Raw genomic sequence first — 20611 nt, forward strand, 5'->3', positions numbered from 1 at the left:
TTGAAAATGCCGTGTCTTCCTTATGTTTTTGAATATTCATTTGTGTCTTGTTCTGTGAAAGCTGGTCATAATGCATGTGCGTAAAGTGTCGTCCCAGATTAGCCTGTGCAGTCCGCAAAGGCTAATCAGGGACGACACTTTCCGCCTAAACTTGATTTTCGGTAAGGATGGACATCCTTGAAACTAAAAATACCATTAAAGCGGAAAGTGTCGTCCCTGATTAGCCTGTGCGGACTGCACAGGCTTATCTGGGACGACACTTTACGAACATGAATTCAGCCCAGTTTTCTCAGAACAAGACACATTTAGAAATGTCAGCATTTGTTGAAACCAACACCGACAACACATTATAATATAATTATATGTCATGTAGCTAAGCTGATATACATTTATTATAAAACATATAGAATTTTGGGACTGATTCTCGTTTTTACTTTTGCTACTTGTATGCACAAATAGTAATAAAGCCGCAATTAATTTATTTTCAAAGAAGTTTTTGGCTTAAAGTTATGATGATTTAGATATCGATTCCTTGTGATATAATTGATTTCCTTTTGATTAACTGAATTGATTACAACTTGCACAGGGTAAGATCTTACGAACGTTTTTGTAAGTAATGCGTCGTGTGTAAACCAAATGTATCATATTCCATCAGAAAGAGATCATGTTCTTAGCTTGTTCGCATCAAACCCCTTTGTTCTTAACTGGCCTCGCCCTAGGCGTCATGTGATAAATACAGCGTACTGGTGCAGTATTACAATCTTTGAACAGTTTTGTAATTTGGCATGTGACATCAGACGGCGGTCTTCTATAGAGATTGCACAAATCATGCCCCAGTGGTAAAAATAGCCAGGCCCTATGGTAGCATAATTGATATATATGTAGACTTATCCTACAAAAATGCACACACATTTGTGACATAAAAGTGTGGTCCTCTACAAAGAGTTGAAATGATGCCCTGGGTTTTCAACTGGCTTCGTCTAAAAACACATTGAAGCGATTTAAAAAGATATTTAATCGTTTGTTTGAAATTTAACTCCAGCTTATATAATAAGTTGATTTTGCAACAAAGTTATTTTAAATGATTAAACCATTATTAACAGAAATGATTTTTGATAAATTGTTGTTTATTTGCTAATCATAAAACTATTTATTGTTTTGATGCTTTTTTGACTAGCAAAAATTGTTTTGATTTTTTAAATTATCGGTTTTGACGAATTGCTGATAACTTGCAAATATATCTTGGATTATATTTTGTCCCAGTCTGATGTATGGATTTTTAATAGCGATAACTGTTTTGAAAATTTATTATTACATCCAAAATGACAAATATTTTCTATAACCACGAGATATATTTTACTATGCTTTACTCATGTCGTTGAGAAGAATTTACGTTTTAATGGGCATTGCTTCAACAGTTCACTTAATGAGTATTAGCAACTGTAATGTTAGGATAAATCAGGTACTCTGTCATATACATAAACATACACATTAGATAATCTTTCAATATCATTTTAAGACGTGCCAATAGAATTCACATCGCCGAATTACACGACATATTATGTTTGCGAATCGGATCAAGCCGACGAGGAAGTCGTTGCCTTGGCAGCGAAGCGGGGAGATACTTTCGATGGGTTTTCATTTAGTATCGTATCACCGGTACGGTATTACAACCATTTATGTAGTGACTGAAGGTTACAATACACCCGATACAATGCGTTTAGTCTACAGATGTATCATTCATGCCCTTAACATATTGTCACATCAACAAAGATTACTGTTTTGCTCATTTAAAGATACTTAAGTTATTTTAAGTTTAATCTCTTTAACTCTGTGACTTTTTAATGTTTCAATCGATTCATTTCCGCATAACATGCACGTTCAGTAAAACGACCTGCTCATATATTTATGTAACTTAATCATTTAATTTTAGCATAACTACAAAACTAATTAATTTGGAAATTGTTTTAGTATTTCTCATTATATGAGTGCATCAAGTATAACACAAATTACATTCGACATTCCACACAAGCGCATTATCATTTATCCATTCTGATTGATGATAATTACAAAAAATATATTATTTTGTTTTTTTAATTTATGGCACAAGCTTTTAATAGTGCCAGGTCACCAATTTGTGAACGTGGTACCGGTTGCAATGCATATAAACAATAAAATCCTAGTAAGATGGTACATGATTGTATTGCTTCTTGTTTTGCACGCGCATTTATACAAAATTGTTGGTTACATTTGATTTTCAGCAAACCAAGTTTAAAATAAATAACGATAAGAAACTTGTAGTGGCGGGGAATAATTCTTTTGACGCAGAATCTGGAGAAACGTCATACAATCTCACTCTGAAGTGAGTATTCAACTTTAGACACGTGAAGTTGTTACATTGATTTGTTTAAATTATTACAGAGAATAAGGTTAGAAAGAGATCTTTCAAAGCATAGAAATATTGATTTTGAAATAATAACAAAGACAAATATACATGTATATTTAACACATATATAATAATAAAAACTTAGTTTAGTTTAGCTGATTACGAAGTGCCAAAGGTTAGGTATTGTGATCCGTCTATGTCTGTCGTCCGGCATCCGGCGTCAGCATAAATTATTATATATTCGACCATTATGTGGTTCCTACCCTAGTTTTGCAACAGAGAATCATATTGGTCCTAACAGAAAACCTATTTGGAATCTATGTGTGTCTTTTGTCGGAATTATATGTATTAGATGTGGGTCTTCTTTTTACTTGGGGTGAATGTGATGTAAAATGAAGTCACAAGCAATATTTATAGAAAATAATATTCCATTGACTCTGGAAGACAGTTTTATGACTCGATCGTAATTGAAGTTGCTTTTAATGTTTATCTGAAAGGGGCCTTTTGACGATTGGTAAATAGACAAAATTTTAAAAAAATTGTTTCAGTTTCAGCAAATTTTCGCTTTATTTGTGATATTTGTGAGGTACCAGTAATACTGAACATTTACAATGCTTTAAAGTATACATTATTTGCATCTTTTGACGATTTAATAACCTGAAAATTATAACGCCAAACGATACAATAATATTGATTGTCCTGTTGTTGTAGTTATATTTTGTGAAGCTCGAGGATTGCTTTTATATATGTATAAAATACATTACTTATTCTATAAGCACGGATGGCCGAGTGGTCTAAGCGAAAGACTTTAACTCCAGAGGTCAGTGGCTCGAGCTCAGTTAACGGTTACTTTTTTCTTTCTTTAATGTTTATTCTTTTTACGCCAGCTTTTAATATCAAATGTTTATATTTATCAATATAATGCATTTTTATGACAAACTTCAATACATTCCAAAATCTGTGAAAAGGCCCCTGAAACTATCTTTGCCCGGTTGAAATATGGGTCAATTTGGGTCAAAAACTTGATCGCCAGGCCGAGTCATTGTCAAATTTTAGATCCTAAACATTATGCTGGCCAAATTGTGAGACCACTCGTTATTTTTAAATTTTGCCAGAATCCGTTTATTTTTACACTTTCTAAGCCAAGTTCGATACTTGTTAAACACGAACAAATTTAGAGTACTATGTCATAAACAAATCATTGTACTTATTATAGAGCCACGTTTATGACTCAACCTGTCTGTCAAATGATACTTAATGACGATTCCATATAGCCTTATTGTTTGTAGCTACCATACATAGAGAAAGTTAATATTCCTTTTTATTTTTTATTTGTTTATAAATTTGAGATCACGTTCGGGAACATTGTTTCAACTTGTTTTCTTTTTCTCACAGAGTTGTTCATGCCTCAGATTCAACAAAATCAGCTACCGTGAATATTACAATAATAGTCGACGATGTCAACGACAAGTATCCAGTATTTTCGAATCTTTCCTACAGTTTTGCCATATTAGAAGGGTCGCCAGGTATAATTGAATACAACTCGTTCCAACATTATTGTTGTAAATTGAAATGTACAAACTTATAAATATATAAACAGTGTACATACTGTGTATTGATAATATTAATATTGACATTGTGTACGTTTATAAAACTAGCTGTGGTAATGTGTATTTGCGCATTGACAAATACCGATACATAGCTTCGTAACGTTTCACAGCTGGAAACATCATTGGTTTAGTGTCAGCCACAGACGCAGATGCCACGGCTCCTAATAACGTGACTTCCTTTCAAATAAACGGTATGCAAACCTATATTTTATGAACTGTGTGAAATAGTTATTATATATTAGCACCTGCAATTATTTTCAATACTCCAGTTGCTAATTCCACTGTAGGGCATGGATATTCTGCTAAAATACGTGCGAATTAATTTTTAATAGGAACAGCGGAATTTATAATCTCCAACAGAGGTGCGATAACAATAGCTAACAATGTCTCGCTAGAATATGCAAAACAATCGAGGTATTCATTTACGGTAACGGCAACAGATGGCGGGACAGACGGTTCGGAATTGAACAGCTCGGTCAACGTACAAGTAACTATAGAAACTCGTAAGTATTTGGATATGTTTTCAAGTGCATTATTCATATGCGCCGTGGTGATAACATAACCGAACAAGGAGCATGTGGAAGATATGAGTCGTGTTCTGAGGAAACTTGGCATAATTCTTGTGCGTAAAGTGTCGTCCCAGATTAGCCTGTAAAGTCCGCACAGGCTAATCAGGGACGACTCTTTCCGCCTAAATTGGATTTTTGCTAAGAAGAGACTTCATTTAAACGAAAAATGACATACAAGCGGAAAGTGTCGTCCCTGACTAACCTGTGCGGACTGTACAGGCCAATCTGGGACGACACTTTTCGCACACGCATTATGCCCAATTTTCTCAGAACACGACTAATATATATTTATAGCATGTCTTGCATGAAATAAAGACCACATTTATCTGCGATACACCTGTTCATATCCGTGTCCAGGGCGAGTTTAAGTCAAACGTTATTGCGTACAAATTTAGCAAAAAGGCTTCTTGAAAATGTATACATTTTACTTTAAATGTTACTTGAACATGACTTAATTTTTAAGTACTATGCTACGTATAGACGTAATTGTATTACCAATGTAATTATTAAATATATCTGCACTTATATATTTGCCGACATCTGTTTTTCGGTTTATTTGCATAACGTGTGATATAAAGAGGGATATTAAATATTGTCAAAATAAAATTATCATTGTACGCTGTAAATATATATTGTTCCGCAAACCGAATCAAGAAATGTTAAGACGAATTGACGACGGCCTTCTGTGTCCATGTTTATAATGATTAAAACTACAATGGCGTCACTCTAATTACAGTTCCGAAGTTTGCTAATGGAGATGTTACACATGCATCCATCCGCGAGGACATCGGTCAGCAAGCATTCGTGTTGTCTTTCTCTGCCTCCGACAGCGATCGATCTCCTAATCCCAATTTAATTTTTGACTTATCGGCGGCACCTACAGTTGCATCTATATTCAAACTGAATGGCAGTAATCTGACAACAGCTGACAGCACGTTTGATTTCGAAAACAAGACAGCTTATACTTTTGCTGTTCGGTAAGCATGCATACAGTTTCTTAAAGACAGATAAACATGCATTATATAAGGATTATGTTCCTTTTCCTTTTATGTTATACATTCGATTTCATGTATGAACTGCTACTGACAATATCTATATCATATTAATCACGATATCCTTGGAATGCGATTTCGATATAACTACATTTTTCAATCATTGGGTCAGCGATTGAATTGTACGTTCACTGTTAATCGTCGATATTGTTTGTTGCCACAATCGTCCGATTTCATTTTTCTTTTAAAATGCTTTCAAATTGATCATCAACTTGAATGTTTAACTGGCGCATATATGTCTCGTATACAACTATTAACAATTAGGTTTCTATACATGCGTAGCTGACTATTGTGAAATGAGTAAACACAAAAAAAATCCAAAAAAAAATCCCTTGTTAATACCCTTTATTTATAACTACGAAAGAATAAAAACATAACTTAATATCTATTGTATAAGCAGATTCTTTTCAACGAGTTAATGTCTAGGTAGAGTCTGTTTATCAACACCAGTAGCGACCATCGGGCATCCTAAAGGCTGCATAAAGATGTCCAAAATTATGATACCGTTGAACGAACTTTTTCATGAAAGTAAACGGAATATTTAACGGATGTCATAATCAACAAAATAGTTAAACCTTACTACATATCATGGAAAAATACACGTAAACATAAGAGATTAAGACACGAATAATGTATTAACTCACGATTAAAGCGAGAGTAAAACAAATATTTTCTAATCAAGTGTTCTCTAATCATTTTTCCTAAACACAAAAGAGTAAAGTCATAACGTTAGAATATGGCTTTTATTGACAGCAACTTTACTAGTAATCACAGAGGGAAAATTATAAAAACACATATAGTTTTGATTCCTATGAACACAAGGAACCCACATTTTTGTAACCCTCTCCATAATAACCACAATTGTATTGGAACAACTTTACTTCCAAAACGCCTTTCTGAAAAGACATAAGCAGCATCTTGCTGAAACATCCGAATCGCAATGACTGTGTATGTAATTCGGCCTTTACCGAACTTAAAATCTTTGAAATAACATCGAGCACTAAAGTCACCAAATTCAAGGAACTACATTTCCACTAAACATAAAGTAACCGCTGCATATGTCGAATATACAAAAGGATACAATGCAGCACAAAGTAAATAAGAAACAACTCATTTACATACAGCTCTATAACAAATAGACAATGTCAAGACTTAGCAAACCTTAGCAACCTGCTTCGACAACTGCGAAATTTCTATAGGAAACATGTCATACACTTCTTAATGGTAAAAAAAACATTAAAGCCTTTACTGGCTATAAGATTTAAACAACATCAACGTCGAAATATGTATTCATTTTTACTCAATGTGTATTAAAACATCCACCAATCAACATTAAACTTTAATCGTCAATTATAACGTTTGAAAGGGACAACGCATCTGAATTACAAACAATATACAGACAAAAATACCATATCAATAGTACTTTATGAATACGAGCCTCCTTGCTTGCTTTGTCCAGCTTGGTCTTTAACCGCTCTTAAATCTGCAAATGTGCCGGTCATCGTCGTTATTGCTTGCCAAGTCCCTTTTTTCGTTTTCGGTCACAATGCCCCTTTAGCCTGAGGACGAATGTGCGATTCGGATAGCTTTGTTCCGTTTACAAAGCAGACACTCAGCCTCTTCCAAAACTCAATCACCTTGGCTGCGTTTCGTACCATAACGGACTCATATTTTCCGACTCAGTACTTCTGTTAATAGGATGATTCAAGAAAAGTTTCCAGTCAAATCCGTTTTCAAACATCTTTAGACGACCATTCACGATTTTCATTCAATATGTTTTTTTTCTAAATTTCCTAAAATCCGCGAACGTTAAGTTAAACCGTCGATGTGTAGGCACGTTTCACGTTTAGTTTCATAGTTAACGGCTGTTAAGTGACCGGAAATACGCGCCAAAATTGTTTTCACGTACTATATAACGAGGAGAAAATACGTAAAAAAATTGTAATCGCTAAATTACTTTGTCGCATAACGTTTTATGTAAAAACAAAACTATTATCAGAAAGTATCATATAACTTTGATAACCATCATGGTCCGCAACCTCGTACGTAAATGGTGAACGTTGGTTTGGATATGTGTGAGATGAACTGAATAACACGAATATGGCATTAACAAACATACATCTGAAGTATATATGTTTATAAACCTGATACTAGTTTGGCAACAGCTCCTTTTAAATTTGCTTCTTAGGAATATGGCAAATATAATTCACATCTTCAGACTCATCAATAGGACATCTTGCATCACCATTTAAACGGTTTACTGTGAAATATAGGGTTAATTTTGGAAGCGGTAATCTTGTATACCAATTTGTTTTAGAGCATCAGATGGCAAATACGAAGAAAGTCATGTTCTGCAAATATTTGTATTGGACGTGAACGAACCTCCACAATTTAACTCTTCGTTATTCATAGCAAAGGTTCCTGACAATTTACTCGGTAATGACTCACCTTCATCTATGTTTACTTTATGTAAAGAATATTAAATCATAATATAACATCCATGTACATATTCTATTGTGTTAAGGTATCAGTATTACATACGTCCTTCCATCCGTATCTGCAACGTGTTATGATATTTGTAGTCTAGTGCACACGTTAAATTTGCGAATGTATGAATGTTATATTTATATCGGAACATATTATGTCCTGAATATATGCCCAAATATATCCATATTTGTGTTGGCGTTGACCATTCTGTAGGTGGGGCAATCGTTACTACAGTGGTAGCAACGGATCCTGATTCCACGGCACCGAATAACACTATCTTGTCGTACAACATAAGCGGTATGTAAGTTTCTGCATACATTTGTGAGATATCAATACTTCAAGAATGATTTGAAAAGGGTTGCGAAAAGTAATGCAGTTGGGACGTACCTAGTTACATACAAAGTATATCTCTTCGCATGTAAACCTGTTTAATTTGAACATCCTGGTGTTAGTAAAGGCAAGCTTTTTTACGATGTTATATTTGAAAACTATAGCAGTTGAGTTAATGCTCTCTGTATACGGTATTTCATTTCCCCTTGAATCTCATTAATAATCCGGTTTCCCGAGGCTGTCAGTATACTCACTTCTGTATGTTTTATTGGTCTTGTATCATACTTGTTGGCAATGTGTAAGTTGTTATAACTATTTAAAAAAAATGGCTATGATACGATTTTACTCCTGCTGATGCATCATTTTTATCACTTTGTAAGTATGTGAATTAAAACATCGTGAACAATCACCTTATTTAGTGCAATCTGTTACGCCGAACGATAGTTTTGTCAAAATAAAAACGAAAAACCCGTTACGAAAAGATGAACATCAAATACCTATGTATGTATAGGTAAAGTCCCAGGTTCCGTTCCAGAGTTTGCTAATATTTTTTATCAAGTGAGTTATTATTATAATTATTGTTGACACTTACAAGTACTAAAGTGGGGTAAATGACTACATAAAATAACGTTATGTTTTCTTTCAAAAACGTGTGAGCAAGTCCATTTATTTTCCTAGTTAAAATTTCCCGATAAACAATTTATAGACAATTCCAAAGTTTATTTGATTTGTTCTTTCCTGGTGTGCTTAATGCCATATAAACACATTGTTTGTAACGACTTTATTTTATTATGAACTATCAATCATTTTCAATTATTTAAACAAACGTTTGCATAAACGAACGTTTCTTTATTGAAACTATGAAAATCTGATTATCAATGAAAATGTGGGCGTTATGAACTGAGCGATATGAACTTTTTCGGGCGCTATTGCTTTTGTTTATAAATGATATACTAAATACTGATGCATATTTATTATTTTTTATGACTTATAACTGATTTTTGCAGGGAGATAACTTATCGTGTTTGCTTTAATAAGGAATATTACGGCAATATGCAACTACGTTTGGAAAAGAAATAATCGTTTCGCAAAGTGTAGAACCTTTGATTTACAACAATGGACATATCATAAGAAATATACATGCTATTTTTATCAAAATGGGTTAAATCACATTTTAAAATGTTTGTAAAGAAAATTCCACACAGACACCCGTCCGTTCACAATTACGTTTAAAGCATCGCGTTATATACATATTAAGTACTTTTTAATTGCATTTTATAGTGTATAATTAATTGTATATATATTTGCTTTATTTGTTAGGTTCATCGGAATTACGAATCTCTAACAAGGGAGAAATTACTTTGCAGAACGGCTTTTCGCTAGATTATCGAAACACACCGTATAATTTGATTGTAGCGGCAACAGATGGCGGGACCAACGGTTCGGCATTGACTGGCACAGTTTCCGTGATAGTAAATATTGAATCTGGTAAGTGAAACACAATTTAATTCATTTAATATATAACACTTCGAGATATAACATAAACGGTAACACCGACGCACACACAAAAGAAACACGTTTGTTTTGAGACGTACAGCTGCATATACGCGTCTAGTCATTTGTTTTGATTTGCAGGACCTAATATATTTTTCCCTTTTATAAACAGTTTTGTTCATGTTAATTTTGCTCAATAGAGTTTTACGTTTGTCTAGTGAAATTCGTAACTTGTGAAATGATAGTAAATCGAGTTATGGTTTGGATGTGTATTTTATTCTTTTACTCTTCAGTTTTACTAATTTCATCATTTTGCAGTTCCCAAGTTCTCCGCGTCGCATGTAAGAACCGCTTTAATTCGCGAGGACATTAGTAAGCAGTCGTCTGTGATGTCTCTAACGGCCAGCGACAGAGATGCAGCTCCTAACCCCACATTGATGTTTGACATTGTGTCACAAACACCCACATCTCCTGTTATGTTCAAAGTGATTGGCACTACTCTCACGACGTCTAACAAAACTTTTGATTTCGAAAATCAGACATTATATTCTGTTGTCGTTAGGTAAGTGCGGGCAGCACATATATTACGTACGAAGTAAACAATTAGCAAATTCTGAAGCCATCCTGTAAGGTCAGCCTGACAATATTATTAAAATTAATAATTTTCACCGAAAGCATATATTGATTTTCAATGTAAATATTTAGTTGACGAATGTACCACTTACACTAAAGTAATGTTTATTTATTGATATATATCCTATATCCATTAAGATGAGGTACAATATGATAAAATCATTTAACTATTAATGTGCAACTATACCATTTTGCCGGTATTAATGCTATTACTGATCAATAAACAAATTAATTCCTCAATATATATATTTGCTGCCGGTTTTTGAGGAAGATCTATTTTATTATTCTACATGCACACATCATTACCCAGTTATAATATTGTTGATATCAGGGATAATGTGACGGAACAATACACTTAAAACTTATGTATTTCATTGTTGTAGAGCATACGACGGCAAGTATGACAGCACACTTTCTCTGAATATCTCTGTGGATGATGTAAACGACAATCCTCCGCGCTTTAACCCTTCTGTTTTTACTAAATCGATAGTTGAAAACTTCACGATCGGTAATCATTTTTAGCTCTCTAACTAGACTTGATAAGGAAAAATCAGTTAACCACATAGGCCTGTCTCTGTACTAACAACATGATTCTCAGAATTCGTTTTACAGAGGCGATACTTATACATACGTTTGATTATATTCACTACACTATTTAAAATGCGTAGAGAAGTTATCCAGAAATACTATTTTGTCACAAAAGGAAATTGACATAACTTTAAATTTGTTCTTGTAGATGGTGTTGTGGTCAGAGTCGCAGCAAGAGATGATGACGCCACGCCAGAATTTGCTAAAACGTCGTATTCGATTAGTGGTATGTATCATTCTATCGTTCTTTCCTCTCATCTCTCCATATTGCTTCCATTTGAATACACATATCGCCAAAATAATTCATTAAACAGGTAAAACATATAGTAATTTAATTTGCATAACATGTTGCACTAAAATGGCAATTTTAAAAAAGGAAGAACATCAACACTTTATACATGTATATGGTTATATCCTTTTATCCTTTTCGAGACATCGGCATATAAATATAAAGTTAACTCGATATTAAGATGCTTCAAACCTTATAATTAGTCGATATTTAAAATATGTTAGTGTACATAAGAATTCAGACAACCAATGCATGTTTCAACGGAAATCATCAAGAACTGCAATATATATATATATATATATATATATATATATATATATATATATATATATATATATACATTGAAATATGTGTATAAAAATATGTGTTACTTAACCTTCTTTGTGTGTCTTTAACAGCCGGCAATGAAAACAATACATTTTTAATTGACAAAGACACAGGCGACATCAAATTACAATCCGTTCCCTTGCAACAGAGATATAATTTAATGGTGAAGGCACAAGACAAACACAAAAACTCATTGTCGTCTGAAACCAATTTAACAATAATTGTGGATGGAGGTAACTATACCTGTTGTATCGTGTTTCACATTTGGATAACATACAACACTTCAGTTAATAACACACAGTATTCCAGCAAATGTTTTTTAATTTTACGTTTTGCAATTAAATCAAGTTCAGTGTAAGTGTTTGTAATCTCAATGTATTTGTAGACGGAGTTATATTTCATGTGATAATAATTTATCCAGTATCATCTAATTTAAAAGTGTGCATCGTGCCTATTTGTGTTCGTTTAAATGTGTAATTAAATAGCGCATACCTTTAATCTTGCTGCATTCGTTTCTAGGTGTTGTCAATGAGTGTGTATCGAATCCCTGCCAAAATAATGGTACATGCACTTCTTATGTGAACAACTACCTGTGTACATGCCAGCAAGGATGGACAGGGATACGATGTGAAACAAGTACGATATCGCTGTTATCTGATAACTCACTAAATGTAAACAGCCGTATTTTTCTATATTTCATCTTGAAAATGCCGTGTCTTCTTTATGTTTTCGAATATTGATTTAGAAATGTCAGCATTTGTTGAAACCAACCCCGATACCACATTATATATGTCATGTAGCTAAGCTGATATACATTTATTAAAAAACATATACAATTTTGGGTCTGATTCTCGTTTTTACTTTTGCTACTTGTTTGCACAAATAGTAATAAAGCCGCAATTAATTTAGTCTCAAAGAAGTTGTTTGCTTAAGGTTATGAGGATTTATATATTGATTCCTTGTGATATAATTGATTTCCTTTTGATTAACTGAATTGATTACAACTTGCACAGGGTAAGATCTTACGAACGTTTTTGTAAGTAATGCGTCGTGCGTAAACCAAATGTATCATAATCCGTCGGAAAGAGATCATGTTCTTAGATTGTTCGGATCAAACCCCTTTGTTCTTAACTGTCCTCGCCCTAGGCGTCATGTGATAAATACAGCGTACTGGTGCAGTATTACAAGCTTTGAACAGTTTTGTAATTTTGCATGTGACGTCAGACAGCGGTCTTCTATAGAGATTGTACAAACCATGCCCCAGTGGTAAAAATAGTCAGGCCCTATGGTAGCATAATTGATATATATGTAGACTAAACCTACAAAAATACACACACATTTGTGACATAAAAGTGTGGTCCTCTACAAAGAGCTGGATTTTTAACTGGCCACGTTTAAATACACATTGGAGCAATTTAGGGCCATCTTTGCCATCTCGTGTGTATTAGTTGTATTATTCAGTACGAAATATGTAATTCATTTATGTTGATTTGTTTAACTCTATATTATATAAAAATAGCAATCTTGGTGATGTTATGAAAACGTAACTATTGCAGATATCAACGAATGCGAAGGTGTTGTCTGTGACAACAACGGAACGTGTGTTGATCACATAAACAGTTTCAAGTGTAACTGTTCTGCCGGATGGAAGGGTACACTTTGCAAGGAAGGTTTGTCTATAGACGTTTATATTATTGAATGATAAAAGATTAGGCTAAGCGAATTCACACTGTACTTTGTTTATTTAGTTTCCACAAAGACAAACGCACATTCTTGTTCATATATTAAGCAAATGAATGAACGCAATGTTAACTCCGCATATAACTTGTAAGTAAAGACATTTTATGACATATGTATAGACATATACATATCAGCATATTTAATGGTTGGAACAGCATGTACGTATATTCGAATTGTGTACTATATAAAACTGAAATCAAAATTTTCAGCTTGTACTAATAATACATATGGTCGAAACTGTGCACAAGAATGTCAATGCGAACCAGCAAAGCTCCCGGCCGATGTTGGGTTTCCGACGTGCGACATTGTCACGGGTCATTGTAAGTGCTCAAAGTTCTGGACTGGAGCAGCTTGCGAAACGGACGTCAACGAATGTTACATGGTAAGTGTAATGACACACACGTTCACTTAATTGTGCCAGAACACTATGAAATGCCTAGTTGAGGTTTTTTAGCAAAATATGTTACGTTTACGGACAAAGCAACCTTAAATAGTATCCAAAATAAAAGCGAGTACTGGTTGAATCAATCATTGAATTGCACGTTGAACAGAATGTACTTACTTATAATAGTTTATGTTTGTTTTAGTTTTTAGTACAATGCATATATTTCATAATTCACATAAACACCATTTTTACAGGTCCCTGATCCGTGCAATATAAAAGAAAAAAACAGAGTGTGTAAAAACACAATACCGAAATTCGATTGTGTCTGCAAATATGGTTTTATAGAAACGAATTCTACTTGCATTGAAGGTAAATGACGTACCATTATAATGCATGATAATACACAGGTCATGTATACGTTCTGCCACGATGACGTCACTGGTGTTAACAAAAGAGAGATTTTAACAATATTTGACATAATGCCATCTTAAATGTGCTAAGATATTGAGGTAATTTAGCAAACAGTTGATACAATGATAAGGCTTTCCGTTGCCACATTAATGATTTTGGTATGACGTAAAAACCACTATGTCCACCAAATATTATTCCATGCATGCTATATTCGTAAGGCTTTCAAAAAGAAGATCTCAGCGAAAACCTTTTCGCTCGTAACAAATACATTTAATTTATGTAATTTTCGCCAGAGTTGTATGCAATTTAAATATATACTTATGTCAAAATTTTAAACTGAGATATCTATAGATTCAAAATAGAAAAATTGCGAACTTGTAAAATATGAACATGACACTAACGTCTAAACCATGTCAAAAACTATCCCGTTCAATCATTGTGAACACATTTTGTTTTATGTAATTTTATATTATGTTTTTGTTGAAAACATTCAAATACGTGTTTGATTTATTGCAGCACCTAAGAATTGTGGTAAGTTATTAAAGTGCACACTCTTCCAATGAATAATTGGTACACGCATTTTAACAATTAACTTACATTTTTAATATATTTTTAATTATACTAAAATGTAATTGTAGTATGGGGAAATCACACCGCGCAACTTAATACAATTAACATAGGACACTTTTTTCGTGTTTTAATATTTGTATACATATTCAAATGATTCCGAATGGTTTGCAACCCAACATGATTTATAATACTTCATGTCGGTTTAATGCATCCGTAAAGTTATTCACTTTACTGCGTCATTTAAGCATGACGTCATTCGCTTTAGTTCGGGCTAGAATTATTGCAAGCGTTACCAATAATAAAAGGTTTTTAGAGTCCAAAGTTAGTCTACAACGTTGTTTAAATGACTTACATTTAGATTTACATTATCATTACCAACATTATTTGTTTTGCATCGTGTTTGATCTTAAATTTGAATAAAACTGTTGTTGCTGATTGTGTGCTTTACTTTAACGAAGGATATTACATGTTTGCATTCTGTTTATAAATCTCTCTCTCTATGTATATATATTTTTGTAGGAACAGTGAATGAGAACAGTAAAAACGTAACATTTAACTTAGACCTGACTCCCAATTGCAACTTCTCATACCTGAGTTGTAAGGAGGAACACCTTAACAATGCAAATAAAACCGTGAGTAGATATATAAAAAATAAAACACTCAACTGGAAAATAAACAATATGAAGTTCAATATTTTTTTATTTTATTTTTCTTATTTTCGATACTTTTGTGTGCCAGATGTGTTAATTGACATGAGGTACATGCTATTACATATCCACTATTGAGTGTTAATAAGAACATGTCCGAAGTGGATAAATGCCGAACCACTGTTTTATTTTTCCTTTTGAATGTTATTTCAGTGTTTGCAATTGCGGTATGCTGATAGTTGTGAAGTGTGTGATGTGAGGTAATTTTAAGCCGTTGTTTCTTTGGGTTAGAAATAGATTATTAACTTATTTGAATTATTTGGTATCCGGTTCATACTCCTCAATACATCTAATAATAAGACAAGTTGTAAACAACATCAACTAGCATTACTACTACAACTTCCTTATCTACTTCCCCTATTTCTTCTACCATTTCTACCATCCCTTCTAATATTTCTACCTTTTCTCTTCTTCTTCCTCCTCTCCCTCCTTGTCCCCTTCCTCCTAATACTACTACTACTATAAATACTTCTTCCACTTATGTTTCTACAACAACTAGTGTTTCTGTTGATAACGATTATGATGCGAACAATTTCATCAACTCATAGGGAGGGTTCACTAGTGGTGGAGTTGAACGTGGTAGTGGACAAAAATCCTACGAAAATGGCTCAATTTGCACAAGAACTCCAAAGTATACGTGACGGCAAGGAGGAGATAGTATACGGAGACAAAACATACACCATCCAATCTATATATGTTTCGACTATTCCTCGTGAGTTTGATTCAAGAATATATATATTTGTGTAAAGTAGAAAAAAATAATCTTTTGGGTTGCTTTCAAAAGATACCGGAATTAAAATATCTGCCTTTAAGAAGGGATGATTAAGCATTCAACTGCATTTAATTGGGGGAATTATGTTGATTTTTTAATTTATAGTATAAGCTTGCAATTCTTTTACAAATTATATATTTTTAAGTGAACCGAACTAAAGCTGGTAACGACACAAATAAACATCTCTGTGAAGTATACGCCATTATTGCGCAGTGTAACTCGTGTGAAGTGGACAAAGACACAAACCTTACGTACTGCAAGTAAGATGTGACAAATGTGCAGTTGATTATGCTTTACAAATGAATTGATTGCAAAAGTGTTAATCCTGATAATAGAATAATAAAATGCGATCAAACTATGTTCCACTTTAATAAAGATTCCAGTAAGATTGATTTCGTTGCGAGATTGGTGAATACTATATATCTGTTTAACGAATCTATATGAAGACTAAAATTATGCTCATGCATGTAATTGATTAATATTCAACGTATTCAAAGTTCCCATTAATTAAGAGATTAATCAGTGAAAGTTCCGATAACGTAATAAGACATTGAACAAATGCTTATTTGTGTGATATTGTATTATAATTTTGATGGATAATTACCATTTGGAAGTAACATAAGTTGAAATTCTTATATTTTGTTTCCAGGGAAAAAAAGCAAGGTACGTGTAATTTGTGCGATTGTTTAGTTTAGAATCTATAATCAAGTTGACTCTTCGGCTGAATGAAATATAAAAACGACATTGGGTACCAAACAATTGCTATTCGTCGAGCTTTCATGTCTCTCAGATTATGTATTTTCGGGTATTTCTCTGTTAAGGATTTCAGTGAGATTTTCAAGTTTTAAATCAATGCGAGCCAATCTATTTGGTTTCTGAACGCACATCCTTAAAAACTATCATTTAAAGTATTCAATTCCATTGATTCTGACTTATGACATTTATTGCTTTTTCTCTATTTAATTTACACCGGAAGACGGTTTGTCAATAAGCTGCAGGATGTAAAGTGAACAGTACTTGTTTTAAAATAAACCCAACATAATTTTTATTTCAATACATGAATCATATACGATTTATTAGTAAACTGTATTACGTTGCATTTGGCTTTTTATCTTAGCATAATAAACCTTAAACTAAGTATTCATCTAGTAAACTGAGAGCATGTGTTTATTTGTATCAGATGACCTCCCACTTCTACTCGGACTTGGTCTCGGTATCGGTTTGACGCTCATTCTTTTTCTCATGTTCTTTGTGGTTGTTGTGGCGGTCATACTACGAAAGAAACAACTCCCAAAAGGCGATAACGGGTACAGTATTACATACATTTCAACTAAGACTGTTTACAACTGTATACGTTTCAATCTTTTTCTGATATCTATTGTATTGTGTTTTTTGATATATTGTACTTGACAAAAGAAATCAATAGGCTTAAACTAACTGTATACGTACACAGTTACAAAACAAGTATTTCTTTTCTTATCAGAAAACCGCATTTTATGTAAATTACTGATCGCGTTAAAGCGTTATAGCCATCAACTCTACATTGCAGACCTGCGCATAGGCAAACCCCATTGCCAGTGTCAAGACGTAGATATAAAGTTACCTCGAGAAATGCTAAACGCGGATCCCGTGATCCCGGAGAAAAGAGGGTATTCGAGAAACGAGGAAAAATGTATGACAATATGAAGCTTAACGGTTCTTACTCAAACTATGGATATGGGCAAGGGCCTTTGTGGAAAGAAAGTTATATGAACGGATAGAAACAGATTTGAACCGAATGGGGATAACATAGGTGAAATCGATCATATTTGAAATTGATGTATACATACATGTAATGGTCTCTTTCACCTATTTGTGGACACTTGTTACGTCAAACTATGCTATGAGCAGTTGTGTTTAATATGAACGAAGTTTTGTTCCTGTTAAATTAAAATCATAAAGAACAAAATGGTTACATTTGTGAAAAAAACACTAAATTGCCGGTTTTTCAAATCCGTGTTCCTGTACATATTCGGATTCATATGACATTTCATGTATAGAGGGTACTTTCTGTTTGCAATATGACTATCATATTTAACACGTTTATACTTGTATGACGAAATGTTTAATGATTTATATTTTATTAGTATGCCTTTGTTCGTTACTGATTAAATAACATAAATACCCGTTGCTAAATGTTGATTTCTTGTGATTGCGCATATGATTAAACGTAAAATAAACCAATGCCTGGATGAAAACGTGAAAACAATTATAAAAGTTATTATAAATGTGAAAGGATATGTATTACTTGTGATATATAATCGAATTTATATAAGTTTTAACTGCATACGAGTATTGTTAACGATTGGCTTATGTCTGTTGCTTTTATGTATAGAATGTATATTTAAGTTCTATTAAAGTTTGATTAAACATCAATAATTATGTCCGTGTCCGATGTCTTATTTTATTGTTCAATTTGAGGAAAATGAATGCCCATGTCTGTAGTGTAAGTGCCTTTGTTCGCTATTTTATTACATAAAACATTAAAGGCTGAACTATAATGTATTGCCGGTAGTTGCAATTACTCACATTTCACTCATGTATGTAGTGTTTAAAACTGACACAGAAAACATATGGTGGTTTTCTGGAAAACTTAATTTGTTAATGATCTCCATTAAGCTCAATCTACCCATTCGATTTGCTTAATTTATAAGTCATATTTGCATATATTGTTCTTAGACCAAATGATTAAGACGATGTGTAAGGTGTCAACTACCGCTTGGTCATATAATGTGAAATAACTGGTTTCTGATGTTTGTGTTTATTCGTTGCCATTCATCAAACCGTAAAAACTGAAATAAAAAATAGGACAATCTTAGTACAACTCTTACGACATACACTTGCTGTAAAGTATTATAAACAGACTGAATATGATACAAATTGAAAAGCTATGACTAAAGTAAGTGTAATTCAAATTCAACCCCCTGTAAAGCAGTGACAGACCAACATCACATGACTGTGCATCGATTGAATGCAATAGTACAATAACACTATTAATACTGCAAACAAGTAGAAGTATGGAGCAAACAGACAATCAATCTTCATTAACTCAAATTATCAAGGAGAAGATTGTATTATGCACGAAACCAAATAAACAGTAACATGGATCTGTCACAGCTTAAACAGTTTTATACGTGTACATAGCATTTTCATTAAGCCCGTAAAGAAAGGGAGTTAATTGTCTAATTTGTGCTGATCAGAAACTTGTAACAGTTGTCTCCCTTGAAATATTTGCACTTAATGAGACGGCACAAAACATGGCGTCTCATCAGGATCCAAACTGTATTCTGAATCGTCACACAAAGCCCTCATAAGTTATCCATCGTATATGCACAATATAAAAAAAACATATAATATTGCTAATATATCCAGACACACGTATTATACCCAAATATCATTAGAAATACACAATTTTATAACAGTAAAAAACAATGGTATTTCACAGACAATTGCAGTCGTTAATAAATGCAGAAAAGCATCATCTACACGTTTCATACGGTATTCAGTTTATATGCAAACGCATTTAAATATTTTTACCTCGATACTCGACCAAGCTGTTGAAAAATTATATTATTTAGAACGAGAACAAGTAAGATTAATGTGTTGTTTTCACATTTCTTTAAATGGCTGCCAATACCGCATGTAATAAAACAATCGAAGCGCATGCGCACAATATAGGTTACACTCCACTAAACTAGTTGCAGCAAAGACATTCACATAAGGGGACTGCACATGATATTAACATGCATTTTACAGGAACAAATATAAAATATTTCCTTTGTATTCCTTTAAGTTGAACTAAAACAATTATCTAAAAAGGACTCATATTGATCGTTTAATTACTCTATGTTAACAGGGGCCATTTGTATAATTAAATAGTGATGTCCTGGTTTGGGATATTTAAGTACTTTGACTGCTTATAAATATTTGTGTATTGAATGACATTTATCGCTGTCCATCGATAAACTGCTGAATTAATTCGATACCGGAACTGGTCGGTGTGTAAAAAAACGGAACATCAAAGCAATGAACACAAAAGACTACGACCCATTTGTGTTGTTATCAAACAAATGTTGTTGTTTTTTATAAAATAAAACAACTCACTATGAATGAAGCCATTCAAAGTAAAACAGTATTGAAGGCAGAAAAACAGGCGAAGTCAATCTGCAATAGCCACCCCAAACCTTTACCAGAACTGAAATACAAGAGTAGTGTCTCTACC

At 33.3% G+C, this 20611-nt stretch overlaps 1 protein-coding gene across 1 annotated transcript in view; it reads left to right on the top strand.

Moving 5' to 3' along the window:
• Positions 1-17070, top strand: part of LOC127856494 (protocadherin Fat 4-like) — a 35850-nt gene extending 18780 nt beyond the window's left edge. The window contains exons 19-41 of the mRNA XM_052392746.1: positions 1520-1659; positions 2262-2362; positions 3782-3912; positions 4107-4187; positions 4329-4499; positions 5302-5542; positions 7935-8053; positions 8318-8401; positions 9755-9922; positions 10247-10490; positions 10945-11069; positions 11298-11375; positions 11837-11998; positions 12285-12401; positions 13322-13435; positions 13715-13887; positions 14145-14259; positions 14818-14832; positions 15391-15503; positions 15732-15778; positions 16127-16290; positions 16496-16610; positions 17000-17070. Coding sequence (XP_052248706.1) covers positions 1520-1659; positions 2262-2362; positions 3782-3912; positions 4107-4187; positions 4329-4499; positions 5302-5542; positions 7935-8053; positions 8318-8401; positions 9755-9922; positions 10247-10490; positions 10945-11069; positions 11298-11375; positions 11837-11998; positions 12285-12401; positions 13322-13435; positions 13715-13887; positions 14145-14259; positions 14818-14832; positions 15391-15503; positions 15732-15778; positions 16127-16290; positions 16496-16610; positions 17000-17045 — 2864 coding nt within the window. The 3' untranslated portion in view covers positions 17046-17070. The remainder of the gene's footprint in view (positions 1-1519; positions 1660-2261; positions 2363-3781; positions 3913-4106; positions 4188-4328; positions 4500-5301; positions 5543-7934; positions 8054-8317; positions 8402-9754; positions 9923-10246; positions 10491-10944; positions 11070-11297; positions 11376-11836; positions 11999-12284; positions 12402-13321; positions 13436-13714; positions 13888-14144; positions 14260-14817; positions 14833-15390; positions 15504-15731; positions 15779-16126; positions 16291-16495; positions 16611-16999) is intronic.
• Positions 17071-20611: the final 3541 nt, after the last annotated feature.

The sequence above is a fragment of the Dreissena polymorpha genome, chromosome 13, assembly GCF_020536995.1.
Source record: "Dreissena polymorpha isolate Duluth1 chromosome 13, UMN_Dpol_1.0, whole genome shotgun sequence".
Taxonomy (NCBI): domain Eukaryota; kingdom Metazoa; phylum Mollusca; class Bivalvia; order Myida; family Dreissenidae; genus Dreissena; species Dreissena polymorpha.